The sequence below is a fragment of the Electrophorus electricus genome, chromosome 12, assembly GCF_041902795.1.
Source record: "Electrophorus electricus isolate QZ-2024a chromosome 12, ASM4190279v1, whole genome shotgun sequence".
NCBI lineage: Eukaryota > Metazoa > Chordata > Actinopteri > Gymnotiformes > Gymnotidae > Electrophorus > Electrophorus electricus.
This window is the reverse complement of record NC_137508.1, coordinates 10,690,156-10,702,500: the sequence shown is the minus strand read 5'-3', so window position 1 is coordinate 10,702,500 and position 12,345 is coordinate 10,690,156. Positions and strand designations below refer to the sequence as shown.

Below are 12,345 nucleotides of genomic sequence, written 5' to 3'. Positions count from 1 at the left end.
GGGCACAGCCATTTACAGATCTTTCCAGAGATGTTCAATTGGGTTCAAGTCTGGGCTCTGGCTGGGCCACTCAAGAACATTCACAGAGTTGTCCTGATGCCACTCCTTTTTTATCTTAGCTGTGTGCTTAGGGTTGTTGTCCTGTTGGAAGATGGACCTTTGCCCCAGTGCTCTGGAGCAGGTTTTCTTCAAGGAGATCTCTGTACATTGCTGCATTCTTCTTTCCCTCGACCCGAGTTCCCTCCCAGTTCCTGCTGCCGAAAAACAACCCCACAGCATGATGCTGCCACCACCATGCTTCACTGTAGGGATGGTATTGGTCAGGTGATGAGCGGTGCCTGGTTTCCTCTGGACTCAGGCCAAAGAGTTCAATCTTTGTTTCATCAGACCAGAGAATTTTGTTTCTCATGGTCTGAGAGTCCTTCAGGTGCCTTTTGGCAAACTCCAAGCAGGCTGTCTTGTGCCTTTTACTGAGTAGTGGCGTCCATCTGGCCACTCTACCATGCAGGCCTGATTGGTGGAGTGCTGCAGAAATGGTTGTCCTTCTGGAAGGTCCTCCACTCTCCACAGAGCAACGCTGAGGCTCTGTCAGAGTGACCCTTGGCTTCTTGGTCACCTCCCTGACTAAGGCTCTTCTACCCCGATCAGTCAGATTGGCTGGGCGGCCAGCTTTAGGAAGAGTCTTGGTGCTTCCAAACTTCTTCCATTTATGGATGATGGAGGTCACTGTGCTCACTGGGACCTTCAATGCTGCAGAGGTTTTTCTGTACCCTTCCCCCAATCTGTGCCTCGATACAATCCTGTCTCAGAGGTCTACAGACAATTCCTTGGACTTCATGGCTTGGTTTATGCTCTGACATGTACTGTCAACTATGAGACCTTATACAGACAGGTGTGTGCCTTTCCAAATCATGTCCAATCAACTGGATTTACCACAGGTGGACTCCAATCAAGTTGTCGAAACAACTGAAGGATGATAAGTGGATATAGGATGCACCTGAGCTCTATTTTGAGTGTCATGGCAAAGGTTGTGAATACTTATGTACATGTGATTTATTTTTTTTTTACAACTCAAGGCCTCATACAAAAAACCTTCAGACAACTTCATAAGACCCTATATACAGAACCTATTGAACTTTACATGAAGTACAAACTCTCAAGGCCCTGTCTAAAGAACCTAGTCAGAGAGTGAGTTATAAACTCATACAGCCCTATTCAAAGAACCTGTGACAGATGGTGTTGATTACAAACTCATACAGTGCTATTTAAAGGAGCTAAAATAGCATTAGACACTAGTTCAAACTCACAAGGCCCATTTCAGAAAGCCTATGGCCAATAGAGATGTACACAGTCATAAAGCCCTACAGAGCTTCGTCTGACGTGACAGCATGGTATCTACTTATCAAGATAACATGGGGTACTAACACATGTGCAGCATAGCTATTTAAAGAGGAGTTAATTGTCCTGTTGGCCAGTCGGGTCGTCCACATTGGAGGGATGAGTCACATCTACATCTCACTTGCTTCCCTCGGAGTGCCCTCTTGTGGGTAACATGGAGGGGGGGAAAAAAGCACAACACAAATAATAATCTCATAACATCCAGGGTACATATCCGTGCATTCCAGCACACCCTGCTGAGATGTCGGAATAGTCAGAACATTAAAGAGAATCATCTCCGATCAGAGAGTGCAGTTCAGAAGCTCGTGCTCCATTCTGGTTAATACTAGAATAGGGTGCCACTCTTGTTATTAAAGTAATTTTCAAGTTCAGTTTTTGACAGTGAAATAATAGCTGCTGGAGCCTGGTCCATGATTTCAGTTGGCTGTGCTACCTCGCTGAGCCCCAGACAACAAGCACAGAGCAAAAGAGATATTTCATCTTTAAAGCCTTTAATGGAGGAGTTTGACATGTAGAATTATCCAGGATAGAACAATGCCATTTGCCTAATGCTAATTGTTGACAATGTACTTTTACTTTTGTAAGTATACACAACTTGCATGCTTCTACATTTTTAGAAGATAATAGCCAAAAAAAAAAAATCCCACTAATTACAGCAGCTTTATAGCAAAATTGCAATGGCCACATCAATTTCTTCGTGCGTCTGTGTGTGCGTGCATGAGTGTGCGGGTGTGTAACATGTTGGAACACAAAATGCAAGCTTGCGATCCATACCAAACTCCCAGAGCAGCTTGTGAATTCCGCCCGCGTGTCTCCCGCCTCCTGGAGTGGCCGGCTGTGGCCTCCCTGCAGAGCTTGTAGATCAGCACTTTCAGATGGGAGGGAGTTGTGTGGCTCCAGTCCACTACTGAAAACGGAACACCACCCTGTACACGTGCGCAGCCTCTCCGCTCATATTCGGCTTTTGTGCTGTGCAGTAGTTGAGATGCTGACTCAATGTTCTCTAAACATGTCGGTGTAGAGGTGGACTGGTTGTATGAACCATTCATTTGAAGGCATTTACATTTTACATGTGTAGCACCTTTCATTAACCCAAAGGCTCTTGCATAATTTTGACATGAGGAATTCTCTCTGGTTTCAAAATCTGTGGATTTTTGGATAGTCAAGGCAAGTTTATTTATAGCACTTTTTTGATCTTCGTTAGTGTCGCGCTTACTGCTTAGTTGATGAGTTTATGACTGCTGGCTCACCCCTTTGCTGGAACTTGCTGTGGCAAAGGACAGAAACACCACCCAGGTCTCAAACCCGGGTCCTACAGGCAGAAACTGTGTGCCCTGACCACTGGACCAAAGAGCCAGAGCACCCTTTTCACCTGTCTGAAGTGACAATCCCTGTCACATTACCCATGCTCCTTCAGGTGACTTTCACCATGCTGCATTCCCCTTCAGGGAGCATACACCTGCACTTCACCCCTTCATCGTCCAGGGTTACACACTGGGCTTTACACCGTCCCTCTGAGGGCAGCGGGGTGGGTCCCATAACCAAGTGCACACTCCCGATGGCCTGTGGAGCACTTTCCCACTTCTGACCCCAAGTTTGGGGAAGGCTTGAGGGCAGCAACCCCACCTGAGTCTGGAACCCAGGTTCTGCGGGCAATAAACATGTGTCCTGACCACCAGACCAAAGCACGCATTTGGACTGGCTTAAGTGACGGTCCTATCTCCCTCTCTCCTTCAGGGGGCGACGGTCTCTGTCACCACACTGTCTTGCTCTGCCTCACTCTTTCTCTCTCTCTCTCTCTCCATCACTCCCACTAGCTCTTGCGCTTTCTCTACATCTCTGGTGCGCTCTCTCCCACTCTCCCACTCCCTCATGCTCTCTCCATTTCTATCTCTCTCCCTCGTGCTTGCTCTCGCTTTCTCTCACTTTTTTTCCCCCACTTTTTCTAAATATTTTAAAGCACATCCATATATGCTCTTTAATGCACTGTGTAGGGACATTCTGTGCGTCTGTCTGTCTGTGTCTGTGTTTATGAGCAAGATAGAGTTGCTCTGCTCCCTACAATTCCATGAGATCTGCTGTGTGTTAGGGTGGAATGAGCAGAAATACATACAAACACATATCAGAAGCAGACAGACGATGTGGAATCCTAATTAAGTGATGTAGCATGAAGAGGGTGCTCTCTCTCTCTCTCTCTCTCTCAACAGTGCTTTGTGAAGGACTGCTACATTATTGCCAAAGTAAATTAACATTAACAAGAAAGAGGAAATGACTTACTGTCTCTTTCTTCTGTCTCTCCATCTATTAAAAGATCCACTAATGTGTGTGAGCGCACTTTCTCTGAAACACCAATATTAATCCCACACTCCATGTCAGTCCTAGTAGACACTTTCACAAGTGTGCGGTTGCAGACCACAGCCCACCCGTTGCCATGCACAAGTTGCCAGCCAGCCTCACACACAAGAGTATTTATACTTGTCCATGTCACTGTTGGGTTGAGAGGGGTCTGCCCCCCCAGCACCCCCCAACCACCGGTGGTCCTCTGGTGGAAAATAACCACTGATGATTAGTAGATGGATAGCTGTTGCACACAGTCCAAGTGTCTGCTGCCACGGTGTACCTACACGATCAGTGTTCCTAATGAACCAGATGATGGGTGTATGGATGCGCATGAATATTACAAACTAGTTTGGCTGTTTATGATTCAGCACTGATGCTTTCTTATCCGGTTTTACTGTGTCCACTTGTTTCTTACACTTTCTCTCTGTGTACAATGCAAAGCATCTGTTTGCACGAGTGTTTATGCACATGTGGTAGGTGTTCATGTATGCGTGTTTGTGTAGTGGGTGTGGGAGCGCGTGTGGATGGGTGTTTTGTGGCAGTTCATGTGTGCGTGTTTGTGTTTGGGCATCGAGTGTGTGTGTGTGTGTGTGTGTGTGTGTGTGTGTGTGTAAGCCTGATGCATTACTTCCGTCGTCTTCTTCCTCAGCAACTCCTGCGAGAGATGCAGCAGATGGCTAGTCGACCGTTCGCTACAATCAACGTTGCCTTGGAGACTGAGGAGGAGCCGCCCGACCTTATTGGTGGAAATGTAAAGGTGAGCATGACCTTCCTGATGATGGTATTATGGCTGAGCCTGGGACTGTGTAATAATGGCAGCATTTTTCACAAGGGTTTGTTATCGTCACATGTGTTTATTAACCAAGTGAGCTGGTAGACTGCACAGCCTGTTTTGCACTCTCCAGAAGTGGCCCGTGTGAGTTTCCCATGAGCCCTGTGTTCTAGCCCCGCCCACTGTCTACACCAAGACCCAGAAATCGCCCTGCACATGTGTAAACAAGGTGTGTCTGGATACAGCCCCAGAGGGCCAGTCTGCCTCCCTCTGGCTGTGTTCAAACATGGTAAAAGAATGATGAGTAGAATCAGATGGGTTTGAGCAGGGATGTCACCAAACTGTACCTGCAGTTTTTGTTGGGGTTTTTGTTTGTTCGCTTGTTTTGCTTTATTTATTTGTATATTTTGTGGGCTGTGAGTGTGTTTTGTTTTCCTTAGGAAAGGTAGGTAGGTCTTTTTATGTTGTTCTTTTTGCCCTGGTTTCATTGGAACACCTACGTTTTCTCGGAGGATAGCGGAGAAAACCCTGAAGCAGATTCAATTTAGATCTCCCTCTCTTCTGTGTTATTCAGTGTTCTCCCTCGCGTCTCTCCCATCCCTCTCTCTCCCACGTTTTCCCTCGCCGTGACTTCAACACACACTCGTGTTGTCTCCCACTTTCAAGATTTCCACGAACTACAAATAATAGCCCATAATCTCATGGGCACATAGTGACACGTGCAGTGGAACAAACGGTAGAGGCAAAGCAAACGAATGACACAGGTAGCCCGTCCCCTGAGCGGGGGGCCGAGCTCTCTCCTCCCTGCAGGGCACGGAGATTCCGCAGGCTTGACTCTGTGGGCTCATCCTGAGAATCACGAGGTTCTCATCGCCATCATCCCAGCGCAGCGAGCAGCCAGGGAGGCCAGACTGGGAAGACTCATCGTCTTATGCCACAGATAGCCCTGGGGGTCAGGGCTCGCTGACCCAATCCTGGCCAGCCTATTTTGTTCTTGGGCAACATCACTGCTGCGTGAGCGTCTCTAACCCTGCTGTTCCGTAAGCCACGGCTGATGCAGCAAGCTGTTGGGGGTGGGTGGTGTCATTTAAATGTTTTCCTTTTGCCATGTGATGGGATGTTCTGTGGAGGGGGTTGTGTCCTGCCAAACGAACACCGACACAGCTTGAAAAACAATTTGATGGAAAACATCGCAATTGCAGCACAGATATGGCTCTGAGGAACCGAATGTGACACTTGTAGAGAAACGCATTTTAAAAGTGCAGCGTGAACAAGCAAGGCAAAAACAAGAATTGAGAATAGAATGCAGAAGAGCACATGCAACAAAACGTGTCGATAGAGGCTTAAAACGCGTCTTTTTTCATCATGCTTTTCCTGAGGGGTCTGAAGACTTGGTGTGAAATTTACCAACTCAATATCTTCTACCTTCCTCTTTGTAGGTGTTGTCCCCTCCCCCCAGTTTATAAGCGCTAATTAAAGAGAACTTGTGTGTTGCTCAGTCTGGTTGCTTCAGATAATCCCAAATAACAATACACACTCGCACATGCCCACAAACACACGCATTCTCACACAAAGTTCTATTCCTAAACACAGCTCTTCTCTGAGGTGTTTCGTCTTTTACTTTCACCCTCAGAATTTGAGGAGTGTGTGTGTACGTACACATGCGTGTGTTTGTGTGTTTGTGTATGGGGGAGGGCTAAGGAGATGAATGGGGTTTTTCCTTTTGCATTTACAGAGCAAGCGAGAGCAAATAAAAACTACAATGGGATAAGAGGTGGATTAAAAAGTGGTAGGGAAAAAGAGGGAAGAGTGTGTGCATGGGTGCCTGCTCGTATATGAATGTACTCCCGTGTGTGTGTGTGTGTGTGTGTGTGTGTGTGTGTGTGTGTGTGTGTGTGCGTGCATGCATGCAGGCATGCCTGCTCGTATATGAATGTACTCCCACGTGTGTGCGTGCGTATTGAATATACTCTGGGTGGTGTTGCGTCTTTTTATTTTCATACCCTGAATTTGACGAGTTTGTGTGTGTGTTTGTATGTGGGAGGGCTAAGTAGATAAATTAGGTTTTTCCTTTTGCATTTATAGAGCAAGTGAGAGGAAGTGAGTAGTAGAGAAAAGGAGGTGTGTGTGTGTGTGTGTGTGTGTGTGTGTGTGTGTGTGTGTGTGTGTGTGTGTGTGTGTGTGTGTTAAGTGAGCATGTGCTGGCGAGTACGCTTTGGGAACTAAGGGCAGAATAAATGATTAAAAGGGGTCAGTGCTGGGATGTGTTTACTGAGAATGATAGTGAAGTTGTGCCAGAATTTGGCTTCCAAGAGAGGAGAGGATTTGCTTTTAGCCCTGACCAAGGATTTAATACACACACACCCAGTGACTAGAGAGGTTACAGTAATTACACTTATATTGACCCATTTCACTGAGTGTGCGAATGTGAGTGCATGTGTATGCGGGCGTGTGAGAAAGAAAGCCTTGTCAGTGTGTGTGGTGAAACTTAAAAAATGATTTTACTTATTGCTAATAATTTTACACAGTAAAGTGTGAGGCTGCCTCTTGTTTATGCAGCCGCATGCTTCTTAGCATTTTGTGAATGTTTAGTGGGCAACAGCAGCCCAGACAGACAGGCGGACCATCAAGCTCTAGTCCCGCACGTAGGCCAGCCAAAAGTTGGGCTTTGATGGGCCAGAGGTAGAACGGTTGTCTATAAACTGCATAAGCGTGATATCTTTCGAATCCAGCAGCACGCCATCGACCCCGAGGACCTTTCTCCTTCCTCGCTGCTGTGGACGCTGCTCCTGTCCTCACAGGAGTGAAGCTAACCAATATGAGTGGATGAGAGCTGTGTAAATGAGTGGTAAAATAACTGCTGCAATTATGTATGATATAGCCCAAGTTATGGGTGCTGTCAGCGCTGTGAAGAAAGTAGGGTGCAGACCACTGCAGACTGTCGACCCCAGATAAAGTTTTACAGTGTCATAAGCACTTTACTGTGGAAGCTCCCCCATAGCTGTTCGTTCACACTTGAGAGACTCATTTTGTAACTACAGCTGATGTAATGGTAGGGCAGAGCCTGCCAAACCTGCCTCAGCAAAATTAGATTTAAATATTTCTGTGTATTTGTGTGTGTGTGTGTGTGTATGTACATATACACGTGTGTACCTGTGTGCACACAGGCAGTGCCGAAGCCCATAGCGTTGGAACCATGCTTTGGAAATAAGGCGGCAGTACTTTCTATCTTCATCAGATTACCCAGAGGTCCTGGCGGCATCCCAACCCCAGGACAGTCAGGTAGTGCATCCGCTCCTCAGATCTATAGCTTGCTTGACCACAAGCAAGCAGCCATTGTAAGATCTCTCTCTCTCTCTCTCTCTCTCTCTCTCCCCAGGGCTGGCCGTGGCGAGCGCTCTGGTGGACGTGTCCCAGCAGATGTGCGTGGGCTACAAGGACAAATCGGGAGGTTTGCGCAGTCGCAAGCAGCAGCCGCTGTCGCAGCCAGCCACGTGCATCTGACCTTCCCGCTCTGACCCCCTTACCCCTGAACCCTGACCTCCGCCTCGACTGAGCCACGGACACGCGTAGACCTGCGCGGCAGGAGGTCACGCTCGCCGGAGGAGGAGAACGGCCGTGGCCTGGTGTTCTATCAGAACTCTGACTGGAGAAACTAAGACTCCCCCAGCCAATGGAATGTACCCAAGCAGAGGAGAGGAATGAAAACGATGGGGCGAGGGACAGGCATGGAGAGAGCGAGGTGGTGCTCTATCGCGCCCTACTGACTGAGTGCAGATAAGACTCTTCTCCCGCATCCGCTATATGATATTTAACTTATTACTGTCGTTCCTGTTTTAGTCCCGTTTTATGCTCAGGAGGAGGTATCCCTGCACTGCTGCAACATGGTCTCCGTGGCAACCCACAGCCAGACCGCTCATACCTATTACGCATACCCATGCATATCTGCCCTCAAACAAATTAGCACTTACCTATTCCCCTCACCCACACAGAAATGGGTGGTCATCCAAGACTTTAGTGTGAGGCATTGTATGCATCTGTGTCCCTTAAATCATGGCTCTGAATGGAGTAGGATCTGTGGGTGATGCTGGATCAGTCATTTTTGAAACTGTATGGGTATATGTGCATATATTATGTGTGTGCATTTCCATGTGGGGAAGTGAATTGTCTAATGGGTTATTGTGACAGCATCAGACTCTCTCTCTCTGAAAAGCCGCCAGTTGATTTGCACTTCGCTCCTTTCATACATCTCTCACATGGATCAGCACCATTAACTGCTTATGTTCTCATCAGGAGCGTTGTACCAGTTTTAGACTTGCACAAGTTTGTCATCTTCCTCTCCCTCTTTTCCTCTGACTCGCACACAATCGGTCTCTTCTGAGATCTCAGCCCATTTCTCAGACTCGTTTTGGTTGGTGACATGAGCAGACGTGGAGGGAGGCGAAAGCACTGAGGTAAAGGCCTGGTAGATGAATGTGAGCAGGAGCCTTTGTGTTTAGAACTAAAATTCTGCAGGGCTGGGTTTGGACCGCCGTGCCCTAGCCGCTTTCAGTCGCAGCTCACTCCTCATTAAGCTTCAGACTCCAGGGGAACATTCCTCTGGGCCTGCATGGACTAACAGCACAGTTTAAAGCTGTCCTGCATGGAGAGGTGTTGATGCTCATATTACTGTACTCTTCATTTCTCCAGTAGACATACAGGCAAAACTGTTTTTTTCCCACCAAATTATTTGCAATATCATGAATCAAGCTGCCAGATCTGTTTGCCAAATCTCTTTCTTCCTGCTAGTTCCTGTATGTTTGAAAGCAAAACACAACTCCATGTACTTCATTATTGTATAGTCTGTGTATAAACAGTTTTGGATAGTGTTCAGAGCTCACACAGTGGAACTCAGTCTGGGCTTTTTGTGGCTGCCATTCCTGCATGTCCATTGTGCTGAAAGCTGTAGGAGCCATGATTGAGGTGACGCAGGCCCATCCCAAACAACACAGTGCATTCCATCAGAGCACTTACAACCAAACAAGACCTACTACATAGGAAATAAAGCATGACTGTTGGGAAAATTCCATTCAGATTTATGGATGATCAAATGTGAAGATGCATTAAAATGGTTCAGTAGTCCGAGTGGACTTGGCCGCTTCTTTAAACAGCTACTTGTTAAAAAGCTCCAGATGATGAGCTCCATACTCACACGCACAGGGTGGAGCACCGTCATGAAAGGAGCTGGTCTCTTCATGGAAGCCAATTACCAGAAGGCTCATTGTATTTCGAGTCTCAAACAGAACTCCTCCACCCCCTGAGAACCCACCATCACACACACCCAGTGTTGCTGTCCATTCTCTGTACAGTGATCACTGTAGATACTGAAATCCGTAATTTGTTAATATGTATGATGTAGCAACAGACGTTTTTGTACATAATGATGGACAGTAATGTGAATGCCCATTCTGTTGAGTGACTTGCTTGGCAGGTGAAGTGTCCAGAGCTTTTACAGTGGGAGATCACTGCAGCTTTTTTTTTTTTTTTGTATGTAAAATGGCAGATATCACCATGAACAAATCTTAAATTAAGCACAAATGAGATGTGTTAAAAAAAAAAAAAATCTCGAGAATTATAACTGAAGTAATTTTACATGTACATAATGACATAGAGCATTTTGTCTATAATTAAATGTTGAGTAAACATCCTGTCTACCTTTGACTCAGTTTAAGAGGTATATAAGTGATATTAAGTTTATCCATTCTAATTTAGTTGACTTTTAGATATGTTCACATCCATGATTTAGCTCCCACTAGTGGCAGATTGTGAGAAGACTAATTCTTTTCATAACCAGGATAGTTTGGATCGTTCCTTAAATTAGTGGTTCTCAACATTTTTATTTTATGGGGGAAAATGTTCAAAAAAGCTGTTTCCATTTATTATTATTGTTGTTGTTGTTGTTGTTGTTGTTGTTGTTTTAGCCAAAGCACGTTGTGTTTTGCTTGCTGGCGCTAGTTAGCGCCATCCTCCGGGTGCGTTCGGCCTCCTGCTGTCCCGGTAGTGGCGGAGATGTGGCGCTGGGTATCGCTTGTCTCTGAGGAAGAACATGCTCGTCGCACCTTTCATGGTTGGTTGTTGTATGACTGGATAAAACAGGATGCAATTGGAGAAAATATAAATCACAACAAAAAAATAGAGAAAAATGAAATAAAATTTGTAGTCACTTTGCTAGAACGATAAGAGAACTCGAGTGGCTTATTAATGTTGCTGGAGTGTAATGTTTAAGTGTCTTCTTAATTTGTTGGGTCTCATACCACCAGCTCTCATTTCAGACACAAATTAGACAATTCTCACTCTCCTCATCTCCCATCATATTTAATATGAACCTAAGAGTAAGACATTTTTAATTTTTCTTGACTAGGTTTTTTTGTTGATTACCTGTCTGTTTCTATTTCGTGGTCAAATCTCTTCCCATTCTGTGAACCTACAGATTCTGAACATGAAAGCACCGGTTGTTCCGCCGTGAAAAATATTCCAACATCAAAACCGTTACGCAGTACTTCCCCCCGAGTGAGCCGCATACACTGCGAAACGCTGTGGGGGAAAAAGAGACAATTCGGCAAATCTTACACTTCCCACAAGTGATCAGTTAAGGTTGCTCTGTTTTGTAACTAATGTTTCCTTTAATTAGTTTTACATCGAAAGTTCGAGTCTAATTAAGCTGAAATACCCAAACATACCCAAATCTCCACCCCTTGCTTTTTAAATGCTTCCCCTTTTTAAAAAGTGATCACACACAAATTTGCTGATGTTGTTTTGGATACAGCATGATTTACTATATCTTGGGTGGCCCAAATCCTTTTTATTTGCCACCATGCTACATTAACCGACAAGAAGCTGGTTGTTTCACAGCAACGATCCCTTTAAATATAGTTATTCTCTAACAAACGTTTTATAGAAACTACACCTAATGCTTTGTTAACTCCTCAAACCAGTGATGGAAAAAATTGATCTGGTCTGCTCTTGAACATTTAAGGTGGTGCAAAGATGGAAATTGGACCCCACAGTACACCATCCAGTATCATCAATACCACTCAAGGGACACCTCAAAAAAGGGACGTGTCTCACCTTATTCTTCTGTGAGATTTGCAAATGTTTCCAACTGACTGAATATGATACAACCAGAATTCTGCCGCTTCACACATTCACTCTGCTGTATTTATACGGTTGACATGCTATCACTATATGGCTTCAGTGCCTGCAGATTGAGAGGTTGTTGTAATAACTCTCAGTTCACTTCCATTGTATGATGACAAATTATCCACGACCTTTGCGGAAACGTCATGTCTTCCCATCATTCCAAAGTCCTGAAAGAACTGAAGCACGTTATGTGCGTCTCATTAGCGGTTTGTTGGGCTGACTGCCACTAGCCGAGATGTGCCTTCTCTGTGGAAGAGTCAGCTGCAATTAGATTCGGCACAGTGGAAGTGTGATGGGGAGAGGAAGCTGTCTGACGAAATCAAGTCTCTTCCTTCGCTACAGCACTGCACACAAGTATCTAGCGCCATTTAAATCTGTGCTTGGCGAAGAGATGTGCTTGTTTAATAAGGGTGAAACGCGGCCGTTGTTGACAGAGATCAATGTTCTCTAAGGAACTAACTATTTCAAGTCGGAAAGGAGATTGGGGAGGGGGTGTTGGCAAGATTGTGCCGTCAAGGCATGAAGGCTTAGAATGTGGTTGTGTGAGCATCTAATCAGTCATTACAAGATCAGACCTGAACACATGCTCTGATGGCCACAAAAACAAACTAAAACGAAGTAAAAATATATAATTGTGTGGTTACGATGAAAAGGAG

General features: G+C 45.6%; 1 protein-coding gene across 3 annotated transcripts in view; it reads left to right on the top strand.

The window, feature by feature from the left end:
• The window catches only part of atrn (attractin), a 53,864-nt gene extending 43,672 nt beyond the window's left edge, over nucleotides 1-10,192 (top strand). Inside the window, exons 27-29 of one of the 3 annotated variants that reach the window (XR_014126600.1) lie at nucleotides 4,388-4,495; nucleotides 7,678-7,792; nucleotides 7,890-7,912. Coding sequence is in view for 1 of the 3 variants with exons in the window: in XM_035531622.2 (XP_035387515.1) it covers nucleotides 4,388-4,495; nucleotides 7,678-7,792; nucleotides 7,890-8,014 (348 nt within the window). In the remaining 2 variants the exon portion in view is untranslated. Of the gene's footprint in view, nucleotides 1-4,387; nucleotides 4,496-7,677; nucleotides 7,793-7,889 lie in introns of those variants that run through there. The other 2 variants (XM_035531622.2, XR_014126601.1) reach the window with 2 other exon arrangements.
• Nucleotides 10,193-12,345: the final 2,153 nt, after the last annotated feature.